Below are 21,138 nucleotides of genomic sequence, written 5' to 3' on the forward strand. Positions count from 1 at the left end.
GCTCTCGAACATGGTGCCTTTGGCATGACAAGCGCTACACACGTGCACACACACGCGCGCGCAATCACACACACTCAGACACACACGCACGCACACGCACGGACTTGCACAGGCACACACACACGCACGGCCGCACACTACCCGCCCAAATTACCTTAAGGCAACGAATGCTACAAAATTAAAGACACCATGTACTGGAAATTATGCTTGCAATATTTTATGGTGCCGCCGTAATGTTATTCAGAATGGCTATGCGCAACAACAGTCGTTTCTTATTTCTAGCACCTAGCCCTCGCAGGCGGGAACCAGTAGTTTTGATTGCGAAAAAACAATGTTGCCGTGGCTAAGCAACATTAAACCAAGTTAGCCGGGCCAAAGATTCGTTTTCGCTCCAAGACCACGCAGTAAACGCATACAAATAGCGCCGCGTTACAAAATACCGACGCTGCTCGGCTCAGTCGGCTCTGTAGGGGCGAACCAGCGGATAACTTGGGTGCATCCAGCGCCCCCTTTTAATATTTTCTGATGGCTCCGGCCATTACTCTTTCCCTATTTCCCCTCCGCCCATCTCCCCTGACAACGAACGAGCGGTTAGACGCTTTCCATGCATAAGCGCACGAAGTGCACGCTTGACCTTGGTCGACCTCTAAGGTCAGATTGACGCTGCGAGGTACGAGTCATTTGCTGCGTTTTTACCCAGGTTAAAGAGGTTCCGTTTTTAGAGCTTCAAACATGGTAATCCTAGAGTGTCCCGAGCAATAAACTACTGAGCAACTCCGAGGCAATCAGACCGACAAACGAAGCAGTAGGCAACAAGCCGAAAATTCGAGTTTATTACTAACATGACAGAGATATCTCGTAACTAGACAAATAATACACCTTAGATAAACAACGTGGACTTGGGCAACACGACTTACCGCCGTGTTTAGAAGCTTAAAAATAGCAATACCGGGTTGATGCGCAGCGACGCCATTACCGTTGTTAACATGGGTCGCTATCACAGTCGCTTGCCAAGTGGCAAGGTCGCAAAAAACAGTTGAAGACGTTAACACTTCCCTCAACAACATGGCTCGCTGCACACACAACTACATCTTTCGCCACGGTTTACGTGGACCAAAGCACAATTCTTATGACCGGGCGAAACTTTAACGTAATGTGCTCCCTTTTCGCACTTTAATGAACATACTGTTGTTGTGTAGTGGAATGACGATAGACACTGCAGTAATTACGCAAAAAAGAGACAGAAATTGCAAAAAATGACATACCAAGGACATACTTACCTTACTCGCGGAAACACCCAATGATTTGATCGTTCCAACGCGTAGAATATTAGCTACCCGTGGTCTAAGGACGACTGCGCTTCTGACTCGCTTTAAACGACCGATACAAAACACGATTCTCTTTTAGGTTATGGCATAATAGTAAGAACCGAAACTTGTTTCGGTCATTCACTCATATTAATTTCTTCCTCAGATATGTTACAACTGAAGAACCTTGTTGCTGGTTTAATGTAGATTAAATAAAAATCTAATTGCATTACACGAATTCTTCATCAGCCGAGAGAATACGAAGCGATGCGCTTGACCTTACTTTATAACCCAGGAATTGCGGTATATTGAGGTTATTTCGCTTTATTCAGGGACTAATCAAAATTGTTAAAATATTCAAAATATCTCTTTTCAAGACGGCACATAGGTTTACTAGGATGGAACACAAATATCTGACGAAATTTCTTCGTCCAGTGCTGCAGCTCAATATCGAAGTTACACTATCTCGATGTAGCAGAGCCGAACAGACCATTTAGTGGCTTCTGCCCATATTGCAGTCAAAGCCATAAATAACACCTACATCTCCCTGGTTTGTCATAAAATTCGCTGAACACATAATAATATTGAAAGCGATGTGTGTTTCATCAGAAACGTTTTAGGACTTCACGTGTTACTTGTCGGTCAGTAAACCGTGCCCATTTAAAACGCGTGCTTACGCATTTCCCAACACACAGCCACCCCCTTGGACGAGCAAATTCGCATAAAAATATTGATCAAAAGCATCAAAGCTCACAATAGCGCTTTTGTAACCATACCCGATCACGTACTCGTATATGGTTACGTACTTTCCACCACCCCCACCACCTTGATTCCCACATGCTTACCAACTGTTTACACGGAGTGAGCGGTATTTCTCTTCTGTTTTTTACACAGCGGCAGTCGCACCACCTTGGTCACATCACCGTGCTTGACTAGCTCGGTGTGCGTGGATGTCAAACATCGTGCTTCGTCCTTACTTTTCACTGCTTTCATAGCCTTTTAGCACTTCGTGCACATTCTGGCTGCTTTGTACTGCTCCTTTTTCTAAATGATTTTGTGCCGCCGCTTGATGGCGTAGCTTCGAACCATTTACAATTAACGTTCATTGTGTCCACGCTGCCTTCGATGTTCTCATATTTCTAGAGCTCCTTGTACAGACAGGGGTAGCATTGGGGGACCATCAGGGTGCTTCATAATGATTGTGTTTTGTGCCGTTGGCTGCATCGCACCTCTTCTCAGGTCTGCCGGCGTGCATCTGGAGTTAAAATCACGTGTGGGCCAAAGAAGTTTCCATTAAATCAACCGTCTCCACCGCTAAAATATACCGTCAACAACCACCAAAAGGGCAAGCATCTCGGTGCCGGCGCCTGTGAAGGAGACTTCTTTATAGATATTTTGACATCATTTGGCGCTTTCCACCGCCCGTTAGCTTTGTTTTATGGATTAAAGTCTCGAAATCATAATGTCAAGTTCACCTTAACGACTCCGTTCACCGTGGTTTCTTAGCTCACCATCTGCTTTAAAATCTGTAGGAGATGAGCCTGTCTGAAAAAACTGTAGCAGTAGATAAAAGCCCTCAATCAAGTGTCCTCTAAAGATTTATACATTGACAATCTTGCAATGTTCGCCTCACAATATGTCTCTGGCTAGTCGTCACGGGCAGAGTGGGTGTCAGACATGTCGGCCATGCATGTCATCACAACTTTAATGCTTAACAAATTGAAGAGTCTGTAGCTGTAGCTCAAAGGGCTCGAAAGTTGCGAACTCGAAACTTCCAAGCCACTTGCCACGCGAACTGGACGCCGTTGCCGCACTGATTCGAGGTCTCGTAGAGGCGAAGAGTCCCCAGGCAGACGCCTCTCGAAGCACAAAAAGTGGTGCCAAAAACACTCACAAGAAACGGTCTTCGGAACAAAATGTTTCCGTGCTTGTGGGCTGTTGAGGATGCCAAGTTCTCAGTGGGCCAGCTTACACTAAGGCAAAGGCGTGAGCAGGGACGCCACTGACGTCGTGAGTGCACTTTGTTTCTTTCTGCAAGAGCACGACGTACGGGGTGGGTCCCGCTTAGTTCACACAATAGTCTGGCGATACTTGAGAGGTGGCGGCACAACAACGCAGTCGCTCACTTCGGTGGTCGACGAGGCCTCGCAGCACAGTGCTGGGGAAATGGGGACGGCGGGAACAGCCACTGCTGTGGTCATTGTTGTCGCAGCGTCCGCGAGCTTGACCCGACTCTGGTTACCATTCTTTGGTTGGTAGTCCTGCGGCGCTGTCCGCCCAAGTATTGCTTTCTGAAAAAAATACAAAGCAAAGAACGAAAACCATGTGAAAAAGTTATAAACGGAAGCAAGACATCGAATGACAACTGGAGCAACGTAATTGATGCTGCTTGTGCAACCCATTGCTTCAGCACAAGTTTTTCGTTGTGTCGTTCACTACTTGCAGTAAGAAGACAGTTTGGTCACTGGTTGCGGGAAGACTAGAAGTAGAATTAGAGCCTTCCTTTCTGAGTTCGCACTTCCCGGGTTATACTGTTTCTGGTGTTGTATTTCTTGCTTTTTGTATTATAGACATTATAAAACTCCCCTAAAAGCGTTAGTTGGTATAAAACTTGGTTATTACAGCTTTTAGACGAAGAATAGTCAATGCAGCATGGATTGTAGGCGGGCCAGTTGGTACATGCTTCTGAGATTAACAGCGCGAAAGAACGGGAAAATAGAGGAGTAGGCTAACACAGCGCTGTGTTTGTCTACTCCTTTGTTGTCCCGTTCTTTCGCGCTGTTAATCTCAGAAACATAGTCAATGCTTGCTACTGCAGAGAGAGAGAGAAAACTATTTTTTGTCTATTATCGCAGTGGTTGGGGTGGCATCCGTCAGCCGCCTCCGTCCAGGCAGCTGCTGGTAGCACTTCGGATGAAGGCCACCAGGTCCCGTTGATCTTGGTGATTGCAGGCGGTAGCCAGCCACTCCTTAGTGTGATGTGTTCTGAGTGCTGAGGTGTTAGTGCATTCCCACAATATATGTTCTTGGTTAAGTGTGGCGTTGCAGTGGCTGCACTGGGGGGGTGGGCTGGTGGTGCCATGCCTTAGGCGGTGTAACCATGCCGGAGTTTGTAGTGTGTTTGTTTGTGCTTGTCTGAGTAGTGTTTGTTCTTCTCTGTCCAACAAAGGATGTGGGGGTGGATACTCCATCCTCTCGTGGAGGTACTGTCTCATTTTGATACGACGTTGGGGGTGAGATTTCAGGGTACATACATGGTCAGCGGGAGCCCGGGTGAGTGCTTCACGGGCGAGTTGATTGGCTCGTTCGTTCCCAGCTAATCCCATGTGCCCAGGTACCCAGTGAATTCTGGCCTGTCCTCTTCCTGTGGCTAAAAGTTGCAGTGCAGATGGAAAGGTGATTCCGCTTGCAAGTAGGTGACATGCCTTCTTGGAGTCCATGTAAATATTTGTAAGTGTTGTGGGTGTCGTCGTTTGGCCAATTGCGAGTGCTATGGCTAGCATTTCAGCTTTTTCCGGAGTGGTGCAGCTGGTGTGCATCGAGCATTCGTCTTCTTTGAGGTTCGTATAAGCTATTCCACACATAGGTCCTCTCTTGGCTGCATCCGTGAATATGTGTTTTTGGTGGGGATCTCTGACAACCTTCTTTGAATAAAATGCCGCTCTAATTTGTCGTCGAGATGGATTCCTTTCTTTGTCCATGTGCCGTGGGATGGGTGCCACCTGTATGTGCTTGAGGATGTCTTGCTTGATGGGGGTTGTAGTGACCTGGGTGGGGCTTGGTTGGTATCCGAGTTCTGTGAGTATAGCTCGTCCCGAGTGAGTGCTGTTTAGCCGTATTAGTTGGTTGTGACGATGCATGGTTATAATTTCTTCGGTGGTATGGAGAGTCCCTGTGCTGAGAAGCTTCGTTGTGCTGGCGCTGAAGGGAATTCCTAGGGAAAGTTTTGTTGCTTTCCTGATTAGTGTATCCAGCCGATTTTCTAATGTTTTGGTGAGGTTTATGTAAGGGGCTTGATATCTGATGCGGGTGGTAATGACGGCGTCCCTGAGGCGGATTAAGTCTCCTTCCTTGAGCCCTTTATTTCTGTTTGACACTCTTCTCATCATGTGTAAGGTCTGCTCACACTGCTGTATGATTTGGCTCACCGCTCTGTGTCCTCCACCGTCACTTTGTATGTGGAGGCCCAGAATTTTTATGGAGGGCTTGGGGTATATGTCGTGGTTTTCGTGGCTTAGGTATATGGTGGCACTTTGGACCTGCTACTGCAGAAAAACTATGCCAGCCGGCATTGGCCAGATTTCGTGCTCAATTCTACAGAAGTTGTGTGGTTGTTATTTTTCTTTCTACTTTGCTTTACTGTCTCTGCAATGACATCACCGCAGTTCGTTGTCCACACCATACGGAACAAGAAGGTAAAGCACGTGGTTATAGAAGCTCCGTGTTTCAAAGCAAAGAAAAAAATCAGTGTTGTATGCAACGGCGTTCTGCGGAACGGCGTTTCTGGAACTAGTTCCTTTTTGGAGGAACGGAGGAACGCCACCGTTCCATTAAGGGCCGGTGGAATTGTAACGATAACTCGCTAGGTTTTTGAAGGAATGAAGGAACGGCGTTCCTTCTTCAAACGTTACATCGCTAGGAATTGGCTGTTTTTGATGCCAGGGCTCGAGTACAAAAATCCACAAGTCGATACTGCATTTCTCTTCCTATAAGCTAGCCAATTTGCCCACCCTTCAGCGGGACTTGCTTTCTCAAAGGTCAAATAAAGAATAACCACGCAGCGGGCCGCAGCTTGTCTGGAAAGGCCAGGATGCGCGTCTGGCGGATAGAATTGTTCCCTGCCGGAGAAAGGGTTCTAAAGCCCCGTTTACAATTACCCGACGAGGGCGCGTTGAGTCGGAATAAACAGGTTTTTCGGACTCAACCCTGCCATGTATAAGCGTACGGGTGGGTCGGAGAGACGTCGGGGCGAGTCCAGTCGACTCGGAGGCAGGGGGTGGGTTGGCTCGTTCGTCGGGCTGAGTCGGCGGGCCGCGGGGAGCAGAATACCGTATTTGCGCGTTTCTAACGTGCCCCCAGTCGTAGCACGCGGATACGTTCGAGCAGGAAAATTCGAAAAAAAAAATTGACACTGACGGTACTGCGCAGATGGAAAAGACATGACACCCCGTACCTGAAAGATGGAGATTTTATTTGACGTGTGCAGCTGTGGAAGCCAAAAATGATTGTACTTCATAAGATTGCTTCTCCAGCTCCTGCTGGAAATAAAGTCATAGCGGGAAACACTGACGCTGTTTCCGATTTCAAGTTCCTTGATCTTCATTATTCTAGGAGTTACGGGCTCATTGCAGCAGCACAAAAAATGTGCAACAGCTGACGAAGGTACGTGACATGCAATTAAGGAATTAGTGCACCGAAATTCACTCACTGCTGATGGATTGTTTGTATTGGATTGAGTTCGATTTTGCGGGGACTCCGTGTCCGTTCCGCATGGCAACGCTGCTGGCTGCTTTAGAGCCTATTTCGGTTTTTGAGCCGGATTGTAACACGCACACAAATATTAAAGCTGCCTTTAAGCAAAGGAGAGTGCGCGTTAGAATTGTGAAAATACGGTCAGCTCCTTTTCCGGAAGCCCTGCCACTCCCCTCGCCTCGATTCTTTGGACGTGGTTCATTTTAACGCTGGAGGGGTAGAGGTAGCTGAACCCGCCCGTCGACTCTACCATTTCTCGTCGAGTCCATGTATCCGGGGCTAAGTCCGAGCGGCGCGTTAGGTACCTTGTGGAGCCACCGTATATTGTCAGGGGTAATTACCGCATTAGTGCACGCAAGCCGTTGCTCTCGCTGTGAGGTCATTCAAAGGGTCACCGGGATTGCAGGGTCACTCACCGGGTCTTTGGGAATTGTTTGGGATTGAAGGTTTAGGCCCCTTTAAGGAAAGCGCAAGCTCGTTGTCGCCAGTTGCTTAATCCCGATGTTTATTCTATCATGGATCCCATACAGTTCTATGCAAGACAAGGCGACCAACGACATAAAGACAGGGCTGGCTGCACTGAGGGAGCCATCCAGCGCAGATTTTGCCGCCTCGCCTGTGCCCGAGGACTTTTTTTCCTTTGAGCAGCAAACACTTTCAGCTGAGGCGAAGGATAAGCTGTCGCGGTACCTGCTCGTACCAGTTGACTACCCGCTATCGCAGATGAACTTCGAGGGACTGACCCCACTTCTCTTCAGGTACAACCCGTCAGTACCCTCAAGAGCTTCCCTGGAACGGCTCTTCATTATTGCCAACGAAGTGTTGACGAAAAAATAGGTTCGTCTATCTGGCTCCAACATCGAGATGCAACACTTGCTGAGTTCAAACAAGGGGCTCTACTTAGTTGCGACTATTCTCTTCCACTACAACACGTCAGTACCCTCAACCGCTTCCATGGAACGGCTCTTAATTATTGCCAGCGAAGTGTTGACGAAAAAACGGGTTCGTCTGTCTGGCTCCAACATCGAGATGCAATACTTGCTGAGTTCAAACAAGGGACTCTAGTTAGTTGCGGCTATGCGTTCGGGCAGTTTTTTCCCACTAATTGTTTTCACATTTTTTTCATTCATTCTACATTTGTGTTCTCTTCTGCCAGTTCCTGTAACTTTGTTATTGAGTTAACTTTTTTCTGCTTGAAGAACCAAAGAATCTGTCGTTTCTGTACCACGAAACGTGTTTTCTTGTTTTGCCATTACTTTTGATTTATTTGAGATTGTTTAAGTTATTTTATAGTGTCACACTTTGTGTCCGACTGTGGTTTCTACAGTGTAAATGCTCTAACGCGCGTGATTAGGCTCCTTGTTATTTCCTGTGCTTTCCCCTTATGCGTATTTCTAACCACTGCAACTGATTCGTGCGGTGGATCGACATACTTGGCTATCTTTGGTTGATTCCTTAATCTACTACCATGATTGTGTTCGGAATAATTTGTAATTCTTGTGCGTAGATTTTGTGTGTGACTACGCTGTTGGCTTTTCTTTATTTTTTTTCTCGTTATCGTTTTCGGACCTAAACTTGGATTGCGAACCTCGTACTCATTACTTTTTCTGCTGGGCTTTGTTACTTGCAAATCTGCGCTGTATGATCCTCAAAGCGTCACCTTTGTAACCTCCTTACTGAATTCCCTGCAAATGGGCTTGTAGGGTATTTTAAACAAACTATAATATTAAATCAGTATTCAATAAAGGCCGATGTATTGTACCTTTCGATGTGGTTTCTAGTGCAAGACATTTATTACGTTCCTGCATGCGAGTAACTTTCTACTTGCATATCTGAAGCCCAGTAACCTCACTGCACATTTGTAAGACCAAAGTGGGAAGTGTCATATGTGTTACGCTTATAGTATACGAGCATCAAAATCGCAGTTATACATGTGTGGAGTTTGTCCGGTGGTCCCTGGTAAAAAAAATCGTCTAGGAGCCTTTCTTAGGATTCTTTTTGTCTCCAGATCAACTGCTGCCGGTGGTGTTCATATTCCTAAAATATTCGTAGTTCAATGGGAGTTTTAAATTTCTCACTTTATTTCGCCTCAGGAATCCGACACCATAGTTTAATTTGAAAAATGAATGGTGACGTTAATGTAACGACACGGTTCAATGTTCGAAGTGCAACTGGAACGCGTTCCTTTCGCATAGAAGGAACTTGTAACGGGAACTCGTTTCAAAATTGAGAAGGAACGAGGAACGAGTTTTCGTTCCTGTTTTAGAGCAGCGTGTACAACACTGGAAAGAATGAAGCTAAAGGGAAGCAGGAATGTCAGCCAAGCTGTGACTTAGTTTTCTATTACACATGTGGGAAAGGCGAACAATTGAAAAAAAAAAACCGAAAAACAGAGGAAGGGTAAGCCCAGATCGTCAGGAAGTGTGCCCAGCGCTACGACACTACAGATGTATTGCGGAAGTCGTCAACAGAAGTTTTAAACAATTTTGTTGCACCTCATGTATTTACACGTACTTTTCTAAACCACCTTGATGACACGTGTACAGTCGCCAGTGAAAATCGTACGAAAGGCCACGGCTGAACAGAGAGAAATGGCTCCTAGAGGAAATGCTGTTACACTATAAACCACAGGGGCGTACCCGCATGGTGCCGAAGCGTGGGATTCTATTCACGTTCATGTTATTATTACACAGCCAGTATTTCTGCGCCTGGGAAAATCGACCACCAAAACATGCAGGCTTCATAAACGTCTTGACAACCCCACCTTACATTCTTTATTCATAATCCCTAGCACGAAGAGGACGTCCAAAGGTTCTACGTAGTATTTTGTAAGCCGTTCAGCCAAGAAACTAGCAAAAAACGAAAAAAAGCTGCTACCATCCACTTAGCTGCTTCGTGCATCTTTGTGATGGCATATACTTCTCCAAACCTGATGACACCATTGCATTGTTCACATAATCGGGTGGCATACAATGACAATAAAAGTGTCACCTCAGAGTGGCAATGAACACAACAATTTGCAGCCGCCTTAAATGAACTTTATCACAGAAGCTACTACAGATCTTTTACAACACGAGGACCCGCGCTAAGGAAGCCGTTCCCATTCGTTCGATGGCTAGCTAATTTTCTGTTTCACGCAGCTTACACAAGGCGATCGTGGTGACGTATGTTCAATATAAAAGCAATTTGGTTGCTGTTGGTTTTTTTTATAAAAGTTCGCGTCTGTTAACCCTTTAAACGTACTTTGAATTTTCATATGAATTAAAAAATCTAAACCGTCATGACATGAATAATAAACAACGCATAAAGTGCATAGCGTGGTCTCAAACATGACGATAGAAGGAATAAATAAGTCTACCGAAGTAAACTAACGAAATTTAGGTGTAAGAAACTCACTTAATTGCATTCCTCCTCGTTTCCTATCTCATTAGTTCAGAAGAACAGCTCTTTTAATCCCCAACAAAAAGGAATACTTCACCGCCTATTTCCCGCTACTCTCCAAAGTTATGCTTCATTACAGCGGATGTTACAGGAAACTCGCCACAATTCGGGTCAACGAAGGTTCGGCGAAGCGGTAATGCTCGCCTACCCCTTTTCGTCCTTTTCTTCCGCATACGCCGCCTTTTTATACTTGTTTCATCTTCGCCTGCATCCACTTTCACCCTCAAGAAAAAGCACGAGGCGAGGCAGCCGCAATCAGTCGCGATCCCTGGCGGCACCCAGACAAACTTCCTGCTTTCTAGCCTCTGCACTCGTCCCGGGTCCAGATCCACCTTTTGCTTGTTTCTATAGACCCAACGTCCATCGAATTCATTTATTCCTGATTTTTTTTTTCATTGTCTTTTTCTCGTTTTCTTACTTTCCCTGCACTTCAGCTTCCATCCAATCTTGGCCTTGGTCGCAAGCTCCCCGCTCATGTTTGGTCGCAACGTTATTCCTTATTTCGACCCCCCTTTTTTTTCTCTGCCCCTGCGCTTCGGAGGCTCCTGTATCTGTTAAGCAGCGCTCAGCTCTCGCTGCATTCGCGTTTGTACCGACCAGCGAAACGATCATTTTGTGCTTCTGAATTCGCCGAGTGCACTCTTTCACTAAATGGTTTCCACTGCCGGACACGATGCCATTAGTCCCCTTCGGGCCGAATGCCCTTCCGCATTTGCCGTCCTGCTGACCAAAGGCAGCACTTTGGTGTTCTTTAACTTGTATGTTTTTCGGTCGGCTTGAAGCTCAAGGCGGACAATATTGATCCTTTGTGTGGCTTTCGTTATTTTCCTTTAAGACTGGCGAATTTCTTTTTGCAAAGTCTCCTTTTTATGTGCCGGAGACTGCTCTGGTTCGACTTGGCTTTCTCGCGCCTTGATTGTGTGCGAATCGCAGCATCTCTTGGTGTACGCGTCAGTGCCTGAGGACGGCAGTGTGTTTCCGCTTCTTTCCTCTTTCTTGCTTTGCGTTCACTCTTTTCGTCTTCAGCCTCCCCCTCTTCTCCTCCCTAATCCTCGCTTCGCTTTTCTTCTGGATCGTACAGTATGTACTAAGGTCGCTGAGCTGCTACAATTGGTTTTGTATTCCCGCCGCACAATGCTTGTTTTGATTGTTTAAATAGTTTAGTTTGTTTCGATTGAGCCCTAAGCTGCGAGGTAACTAATTTGTACCTGACAAAAAAGAGGAAGTTACATAAGCTGATGATTTAACTTAAATGAAGAATAAAAGGAAAGCCCCTGTCTACAGGGCTGTGTGGTGAAATTAATGTGCAATGACTCTTTAGGATCTCGCAACAATGAGATCATTTGCCTTCGGTGTCAATCTACGTACAACACTGATTCCGATAGGCGAGGCCCCATTAATTGCGCACACAGAATCGCGAAATTTCTTTCCTAGTCTGATTATGCGAATACGGTTTTTCGGAGTCACATCGTCCTTGGTTAGGGCCAACGTTGCATGCGCAACGCAAAGGGCATGGGCCGAAGCGTTAGCAAGGATGCACTAAGACTATAGACAGGAAAGCCGGTTCGTATATACCGTAGCATTCATACGACGCACGCCCCGGTTGGTTGCCCTTTAGTTCGCTTGTAAGGTAGCGTGATAAGGGACTGGCGTAAATCCTTCACGTGAACAAGAACGCCCTCACACTCATTTTCATTGCACTCTACTCAAACCAAGTGTGAAAGGTTCGTAATTTGTTTAGATTATATCACAGTTTAATATATTCCATACTCAAACATAAGCAACTTTGTGTCAGAATTTGTATGCCTTCACATCAAAACTCCCATGCGGAGCTAGCCCAGGGCAAAACGTCTTTGATATGCATGAGAATCCTCTCAGTCTAGATTGTTCTACCGGCTCTTCCTCCTTGTTCCACCATCGGTGCTGATGTTTTCCCATCTTGCCGACACTGAAGCCAATTATAAAACAGGTGAGCGGTGCACTTACACAGGAAAACCAAGAAAGAAAGTCGAGAAAAAGTGCTGTCCTGCCTTAATTAAGTGCTGTCCTGTCTCTCCCTCTCTCTTCATCCCTCACTGCCCCTCTCACATCTTTCTCTCTCCGTAGGTTTAGTTCCGGCTTGCTCAACCTATCTTTCTTCCACTTAAAAGCATCAAACAGCGACTCTTGGAGATATGAAAGCAGCCCCACATATGGGGTAATGTTACACTCTTCCATCTTTACTTAAGACTCAAACTTTACTTAAGACTCAAACCTGTGAAACTTAAAGTAAATCCCGTACAGAATGCTTTCTCTACCAGCGGACGTTGATTCGACCAGCGTGTCTAGGTATACACTTTTCCCTTTGGGAGTTCGAAAGTACCATAACCATTCCGCGAGAACACGGTGAACAGATCTTCGAAGAAAAAGGGAGAAAAACATGTAGGACATACTTCGCTTTCCGGGTCGGCCTCGTTCCAACCTTTCCACCGTACGGCCTCCGACGGCCTGTCGTCTTCCTTCAGCCGTTCCTCGCTACCGTTGACATCTGTACAGGAAAGCGCAGAAAGAGCGAAGGAAAAAAACAACACCATCTGGAATAAGCCTCCCTGGGAAGCGGGGAGAAACTTACTCGAGCGGGACACAAGTGTTGACTAGACGACACAAGAAAAGGAGTAAAACAAACGAAACACGGGACAAGAAATCTGTTTCCCACCAAGCACGACAGCTTTTTTCAGCGCTGCTGTCTGTAATTGCGACTGCTGCGGACTGTTCTTGCGCGTCGTAGCATTCAATAAAAAAAACCTCGCCTGCCACATAGCAAAGGATTTCTTGGACCTCGCCAGGCCTCCGGAAGAACGATTACGGAAGATGGACAATTCCTTGTCTTTGTTCATTCCTTCTCTTTGGAAGTTTGGTCGCCTTTTCTTGATCGTTGTAGTTTTAACGCTTTCCGGAAAGTCACTAACTATTGCTTAATTTGTACGCAATGCGATTTTGGTGTCAGGGCAATCAATTATTTTCTCGCTGTAAAGATGATGCTATAATGGCTAGTGTAGTGTGGTTACGGAGCCTACTGCTTATCCTGCCCTTACCCGTTCCCATACAAGGATGAAGATGCCATGAAACCAAAATACAACTTTGTTCTATTTGAAAGCACTAGCCTTTCGTGGTTAATTCAGACTTTTTCTGCCCAAAAAAATTTTTTTTTAATTTCTCACCAAAAGAACGCCTAAATACTACTGTAAAATTCAAATTTCATGCGGAAGTACACGGGGCGAACCGGGAAGGGCTATTCGGTTAGATAGGAAAGTGTCTTCGGACGACGTGCAACCAGCTGCGTGGCTGAGTTATGAGCAGTGAGTGGAGCTGCTGACCAGCTCCGACCTTCCACACCAGCGACGATTGGTGGAGAGGGCACGGATGGCCAGCATAGCCCAAGGCATCCCGGACTAAGGAAGCCTCCCACCGGGCGGGTGCCCTAACATCAGCACCTGGTCTCCAATAAATTTATTCATCATCATCATCATGCGGCAGTGATGTATTCTGGGCAAGAGTGACGTATTAAGGTCCAGCACTAAAGTATAGTTAACAATGTGTCAACTGCACGTTAGCACTCAAGTGATTCGAACAAACGAAACTAGATGCCCCCACTACAATCACCCACTAATGTTTCTTGGCAGTGGTTTACGTCGGCTGCTGCCGACAGCAAAAACAAGATTATGTGACGTCATAGCAACGTCTACGAAAAATGGCTGGGGAGTCGCCACTGTTGAATATGTTTTTGTTCATGTCTCCATTATATGGCGGAAGTTTGTATTAAAATTGGCATAATAGTTATCTGGCCAGAGCAGTCTTTTAAAGAAACCAAAGTTGTGCCTTTTTTTTTTCATGGCCACTTTAAAAAATGCGATTTGGTAGTGCGATTGTGTTGTGCGGAGTCCCCATGACAAGGAGACAACTGTGAGATAAATTTTTTGCCCCTTTATTCCTGGTACGACAAACGTTCGTCTTGGTGGCCAAACTACCCCAATTGTCCGTGCTGCTTCGGGAAGCCTGTAATGCAACTGCTTGAAACTTCGATCACCGGTATGTTTTAAACGCCCCAGTTAAACATGCCGGTGAACGTATATTTATGCGACAGCGACGTTTGACAAAAATCAAGAGCACAGCGGTGTTTTCCACTGCACAAAACCCACTACTTTTATTGAGAAAGCGCCATCTGTTCTTCGGAGGAGTTACACGCCTCTGTGGCAAGTGGCCCCGCGTGCTTCCATTACAATAACCCATGGTTCCTCTCGCTGGAAAGCTTTGAAGTTTCCAAACAAGCATTTCCAGTAAATTTAGCCGCTTATAATGTTTGTTACCACAAACGGCTACCGTTATGCACGCATGGTATTACTTTTTCTTCGTAACGAACTGTAAACATGGCTTAAAATATGAACGTTTATAATGCAGTCCAACATCGTGAACTCGAAGTCCAAGGGGATAAAAAACCTGTTCAAATTACCCGGACTTCGAACGGGCGGGGGTCTCTGATTGGCGGTACAGCGCACGCTACCGGTATTAGAAACGCATGTGCCATAAAGTAGGAGGTATTTTACGTCCTTTGGAGTGTACTTTCCATAATTCCGCTGTGCAAAAGTATGGCATACAAGAAAATACGGCGCACGACAGTGCCCCGCTGGCTCACGAAGCGAGCACGCGTGGCTTATGCCAGCTGTTTCAGTGTACGCAAAGCAAGCACTCGTTTACTCGTTTGGGAAGCTGACGAGGCTAGTGACGCATCGAACTTTGGCCTTCGGCTCCGAATTTCACCAAACGTAGTCTGTGCAGATGGGCAATATTGATCGAAATCGGACAAGGTTCGAATCAGCGAAGATTTTCCCCGTTTCAAGTACACGTCAGTTTGCCGAGACCAATGGACCAGTTTGAATTATCCGTTGGTTCAAATTACGTGACTTCGGATTTACGTGGTTCGAATTCACAGTCTTGTGCTCCACCGCACTCAGCTGAAGTTCTTTTAACTGATTACTTTACTTGTTCCATTACACTGCCTTGTCGAAACTCACTCTAACCAGATAGAAAGGGGATCATTCTATTAAATCAATATAGACGTACGGTAGAGTTGTGTTTAGTATTCAAGTTGTTTAGATACGAGCCTAGGCTTTAGTTACGCAGAGAAACACGAAGGCGGAAAGCTGCAAAATATTTTTTTCTACATTGAGGCTGATGTCACCTTTAGGGTCATTGTTTTGAAATTTAGGACGACTGTTCTTACAGCCGAATGCTCAGCGTTTCTTGGCTTAAAGCACAATGCGGGCGCGGCGCCTTTTCTTCAAATGATAAATGCGTGCGGCTACCATGCTGCCTGTCTGAGCGCCGGTGATGTTGTACTTGTGCGCTGGTTTTATAAACTGCAGCCCCTATCTCAGTGTCTTCCTCTGTAGTTATACCTTGCGCTGACGCAACTCCGAGCACTGAATAAAGCGGTGAGCTACTGCTACCCCGTCGTTGCGCATTCGTCATTTCCAGCCGCAACAGCTTTGGAAAAGCAACGCACCCGAATTTCTTCATTATTTCTAGAAGTACTTTACTGCCAGCAGCCCTGAAACACCACCTTTTCATCTCTACCATGGACTGGCTCTAGATTGATATATGCGTATCTCTCCTCCGTGTTCAGCTCACAAATATACGCAGTCAATTGAAAACGAAAACAAATGGAACAAAGACACGGACGTTCACCACAAAGCTTCCCCAGCAATTATTCAAAACATGCGTTCTGATTTTAATTAGCGGCGCAGCTGTTGAGGCCATTATTATTATCACAAATGTTTTAAGTTTCTTTTTTCTCAAAGTAGAGCGTATTTGCCCGCATTCGCTGCAAAAACTTACCAAGGACGACATCGGGGCATTTTTCTTCGCTCTGAGGACTGCGAAGCTTTAAAACGCCGTCCGGATACTGGTGCAGAGGAGCAATTTGCCTGAAAGAAAAGAAATAAGCAAGCGTGACGGAACAAAATGCGCGGATCATGCTTTTGAAAATGTGCGCTAATCTCGTTATATCCAGAAACAGGACTCTTTTTAAAAATGAAGCGTAATTTTGTCGCATGCAACTCGTAAGACAATGTTCTCCGGGTACCCGTAGCATTCGAATTCTACCTATTATATGTAATTTACGAACAAATTTCCGAGGAAAACACCTGCTCTAGGAGAAGTGACAGCTTTGACAGAAATATTCATTCTGCAAGGTATGGTGCAACGTGGTTGCCAAAAAGGGGATAAGGGATGTCATAGAAGAATGAATTCGAATGTTTGCAGCTAACAAAGTTTTTGTTCCTTATCCTCGCTCACATGTTGGCTGCTTTTGAACCTCCACACGAATTGCCGGTTCGCCTTCGCAAACAACCATCCTACTGTTGGCGTCGTTCAACTTCAAGCAAGTCCGACACGGTTCCATCTGCTACGGTCCGGTGTTAGCATTTCATATCTTCCTCATTACCACTGCGTTATTTGTCAAACTTTTGCCAACAGTGAAGGAAAGTGGCTAAGAGGTTCCGTTGATGCTTTCGTTCGCAGGCCACCCTGTATCTTCCCGTTTTATACAGCGCGCTCCCGCGCATTTGATGTTTAGGAATAAGCAGGCTCTGCACGGACATAAACACCCTTACTTTTATTTGAGTCCCACTTTTTAAAACTGTCTCAAACTATTTCTGTTATAGAGTTTGGGCACAATAAGAAGGTTTGTGCCATGCAATTTTCTCTAAAATTACGCGAAGAAGATGCACGCGCGTGCCTCCGGTGATATACCGTGTCGTCAACTGCTAAAGGGAACACAGGTGGTGCGGATGGCCGTCGCTCTGCAGAGTACCTGCCAAAACTGAGACGTAGAAAATAGCAGACACAAAAGTCAGGAGGCTGTGCCAGAGAAATATGCTCGATCGTCTTTGCTGCAAAGAGGCCGCAGCAAGCATTCTGCTAGCTTCGCGAAGGCGCCACCTTCTCCGTCTAAACGTAGACAAAACTGAACATTATTGCAGACATAACGCAATATAACGGCACAGTGATTCTCCTAACTAATGATTAAAGGTTTTTATGAAAGTTCATTTGCCTTTCACTGGGCTTAGAACATATAAGCACCGTTAGAATTGTGCTTCCCTCTGGATTTTGTATGTACAAAACACTGCCTAAATTTCTTTCGACTATGTTCAGTACCGTAGTAGATCAGGAGAAGAAAGAATTATTCTCGAAATCGTAAACCAGCCATACACCGAAATGGCAATTTTTATAGTTCTTTTTTTGTGTGCGTTTCCAGTTCATAACGACAATAATTCATTGCAGCAAACATGAGGTATTATTATTGGAAAAGAACGAAGGCCTGGTTGTCCAATTCTGTTTTTCTCACTTTTGTTCATCCTTATGTCAGATTTTTTAACTGCTGGTCCCAACGTTAGAAACAATGCGACGATTCACAGAAATATTAGAACGCACACATCAAATGGATTATCTCAGAATTCAAGTTCCTTCATGCAATCGACTGTATACAACTACACTGCAGAGTAAAGACCCAAGTGTCTTTGTTATCAGTGTCGATTCTTTAAGATCTAGGAATCTCGCCACCCGCTGTTTTTTTTCCTCTTCCTATTTTTCATAATTCACATCTCATTCACGTGCAAAAGATTCATGCATCTCGACATGCTTCCATATAGGAAGGTTTCGCAGGAGTGGTCAAGAGAGTTTTGATTCTTTTTTGTTTCGCCGGTAACGTATTTTTGTGTGAAATGTGAAGCTGCGTCTGCATGCAATTTATAAAATGTTGCCCATTTGGTCAAAGTTGCTCACTTCAAATCTATTGCGAACTCCTCACTAAATGTCTGCTGATAACCTGAACTCGCATTCCCTTTGTACCTAAACTCTGCTCTTCATTAAGGGACCCTGTCACACTTCTTAAAATTTTTTTATTCTAAATCCTAAATGCTTTCATAACTTATTCAACAAACACATGCAGTACTTAAAATAGGAGGTGTCAATGTTGCTCAGTCAAAAATTACTGATCTATGTTCATGAGATAGCTCAGAATCTTGCACAAGAAATTTTTCTCCCTGTCTGGGTCTTGGCGTTCTTCTAGCGCTCGAACTAGGTCATTACAACGGTGCATCGGGTATTGGTCGGCTTTGTTTCACTTGCACCAATAAACGCCTTTGGATAGCCACTGGAAAAGCCACAAAAGCAAAGCATAAACGGATGGCGGCTCTGCTGCGAGGAGCAAATAAGGCAATGCTGCTCTGTGCTGGAGAAAAGCTACCACTTTCACAGCAATTGCAGACGCGAAGTAAAGTTGAATGATCCTGTCTTTTTGCAAGTTGTAGCAGGGTTAAGAAATAACGTAAACGATGTTATCATCATTACACATTTCTAATCAAGTTAATATTCGTAAGGAGCGCCTTAACAATGATGAAGAATGTGAAAAAGGTACTTACAGTTCATCGTCCCCCTTGACCGGTTCCGCTAAACAAAGAAAAACAAAATTCATAATAAAACACTGATCAATTCTTGCGGTGCGGATATTCGATTTATTCCCTCTCTCATTACGTGCGAAACAGTGCATAGATTTTTAAATGAAATTTCCGCTGCAGCCCTAGAAGCCACTGAAAATGAGAGTACTTTGTCGCGGAACGAGTGCAGCTAAGAGTAGAATATTTCGCGTAATCTAATAATCTATCCCAAACGTGGGCGAAATATGACTTTATAGTCAGTCTTCGGGAGTCGGGGAACGGGCGCCGTGTGCGAGATAAATTGTTGCTTAATTGTCCAGGATTTTGCAAGTGGTTGCTTGAGGTGTGTCAGGTCTTGTCGGATTTGTTTTATTTGTAACCGCGGGTTGTTTCGCGGCTGTACGAAGTGGTGGCACATCTAAAAAGCATCCCGTGAATAGTTCGCGGAGTAATTCACGGCATCGACCAAGGGACCACGCGAGATCAACTACACACCATTATTGCTACGATGGGCCACACATCATCAGCGCCTACGTGACAGAAGGTTCAAGTTCCGCAGTCATCACCTTCAAAGGCCTGCATGTCCTCTTCTCCTATAACGAGCGCATTATTCTCACGCGATGCCGGCCTTCCCGGAAAACCATTCAATGTTGCTCGGTCCCCGTGAAGATGTCAGTCCGTACCCTGACACAACAATCCATGCGTAGCGTCGCGTGAAGTATCCTGCCGCCGACAACGAGTGGTTGCCGACGTGCCAACAAACTGGGATGACCACCCAACAACAATCCGAGATTGCCGCAAGAAGCTACTACCACCACCGCCTCGTATTGGTGTCCTAGTACGAGGTCTCACCTCGCACAAAAGAACACGCTATTCTTTGAACCACCAGCAGCGACAAGCGCCAAGGACTGCACAACCTCTCGCCCAGTCTCCCCCCGCGTCACCTGGTCGGCAGTCGCCGCTTTATGACTCACTGCTGCCTATGAATTCTCACCCCTTTCTGCACGTACCGAGACCCACCCACCCCTCCCACTGGTGCACAATATGGTAGTCGAACAGGAAAACGCAGAACTCTGCGAGAAACTCAGCGAAAATACTAAGAACTTCGCGCTTCTCGAACAGTAAATAGGTGAGCTCCGTGCAAAAATACAGCCGTCGACACAACTGCCTCAAGAAACCATACCAACTGATCCTACATCTGAAAGCACTACCATAACTTCTGTTGTTTCACCCATGATTGAGGACCTCAAACGATGAGACATGAACTCGTTTCAGAACTGGATTTTTTTTTTGGTTTCTGTGTATGAACTTGCTTCAGAACTGAACACGAAAATTCAAGTTGCCAACATTCGCATTGCTGTTTAAAAAATTACACAGAGGAAAAAGCGCGTTGCCGCACCGGAAATTGCAGAGACGAAAAAGAGACAGAAAACCAAACAAGGCTCTCGCCCACGACATCCCAGAAAGAAAAAAGTACCAGTCAAAGATGATGGGCAGCTTTCTTCCTCTTCATCCAGAGCCTCGACCCCACCCACCTTCCCCGTATGGCAATAAAATTGTCACTCATATCATGGCAACAAATCACCACTCCCTAATTTCATTCAACAACACCCACCTGATATCGTCACCTTACGAAAAAACAGACACCACCAACGTAACCATCTGGGATTATACAATATGCACCACAGACACCTTTGCTCGCATGGCCATCCTCGTCCGCACCGAACAAATGACCCATCAACACAACCTCCCCGCCAGCATCAACTACACCTACGTGGAGGTTACCCCCGAAAAAGACGCAATCAAGCCAAATCGACTAAATACTTACTCTGTAGACCACGCGCTGTCCTCCTGTCAGAAATTGACAGATTCCTCAGAGAAGTAAAACTGCGCACCAACGGCCTTAAACTAACAATACTAGGGCAGCCTAATGTCATCGCATGATGTGGGGCTACCTTTGCAACGATCGATAAGGCAACCAACTTCATGAAGCAATCCAACAGCATCGTATTCATTTGTGTAACTACCTAGACACACCCACGCGTACTGGCCGTAGCGTCTCCCGCGATAATTCACCCGCCCTAACCATACCTTGTAACATCAAGAATCAGTAATGCACCCCCCTCAACGAAACACTAGTCAGCGACAATCACATTATATAACTACGAATACCTCGCCACAAAACACAGGCAAAGAATAGGGACAGCCGGACATACTCATTGGAAGTCCTTCACGAAGGATCACCTACTCAGTCAACAAAACAGATTCGAAAAGCGTCCACTCAACTTATCACGACATTCGCCAATCACACAAAAGAACTTCCTCTCACCGAAGACAAACCAGCCATTGACAATCACCTAAAACACTTACGGGACGTCAGATACGGCATTCTCAAGGGGTGGAAAAGACAAAAGACTACCCAAAACTACGCACTCGTATAGCCC

At 45.6% G+C, this 21,138-nt stretch overlaps 1 protein-coding gene across 1 annotated transcript in view; it reads right to left on the reverse strand.

Moving 5' to 3' along the window:
- Positions 1-824: 824 nt before the first annotated feature.
- LOC144178937 (nephrin-like) overlaps positions 825-21,138 on the reverse strand; it is a 404,800-nt gene continuing 384,486 nt past the window's right edge. Inside the window, exons 9-12 of the mRNA XM_077707093.1 lie at positions 18,680-18,707; positions 16,095-16,183; positions 12,653-12,747; positions 825-3,598 (exon numbers count right to left, since the gene is read on the reverse strand). Of these exons, the coding sequence (XP_077563219.1) occupies positions 3,377-3,598; positions 12,653-12,747; positions 16,095-16,183; positions 18,680-18,707 (434 nt within the window). The 3' untranslated portion in view covers positions 825-3,376. The remainder of the gene's footprint in view (positions 3,599-12,652; positions 12,748-16,094; positions 16,184-18,679; positions 18,708-21,138) is intronic.

This window comes from Haemaphysalis longicornis, unplaced genomic scaffold (assembly GCF_048455015.1).
Source record: "Haemaphysalis longicornis isolate Haplotype H1 unplaced genomic scaffold, Haemaphysalis longicornis Haplotype H1 scaffold_4, whole genome shotgun sequence".
NCBI classification, from domain to species: Eukaryota; Metazoa; Arthropoda; class Arachnida; order Ixodida; family Ixodidae; genus Haemaphysalis; species Haemaphysalis longicornis.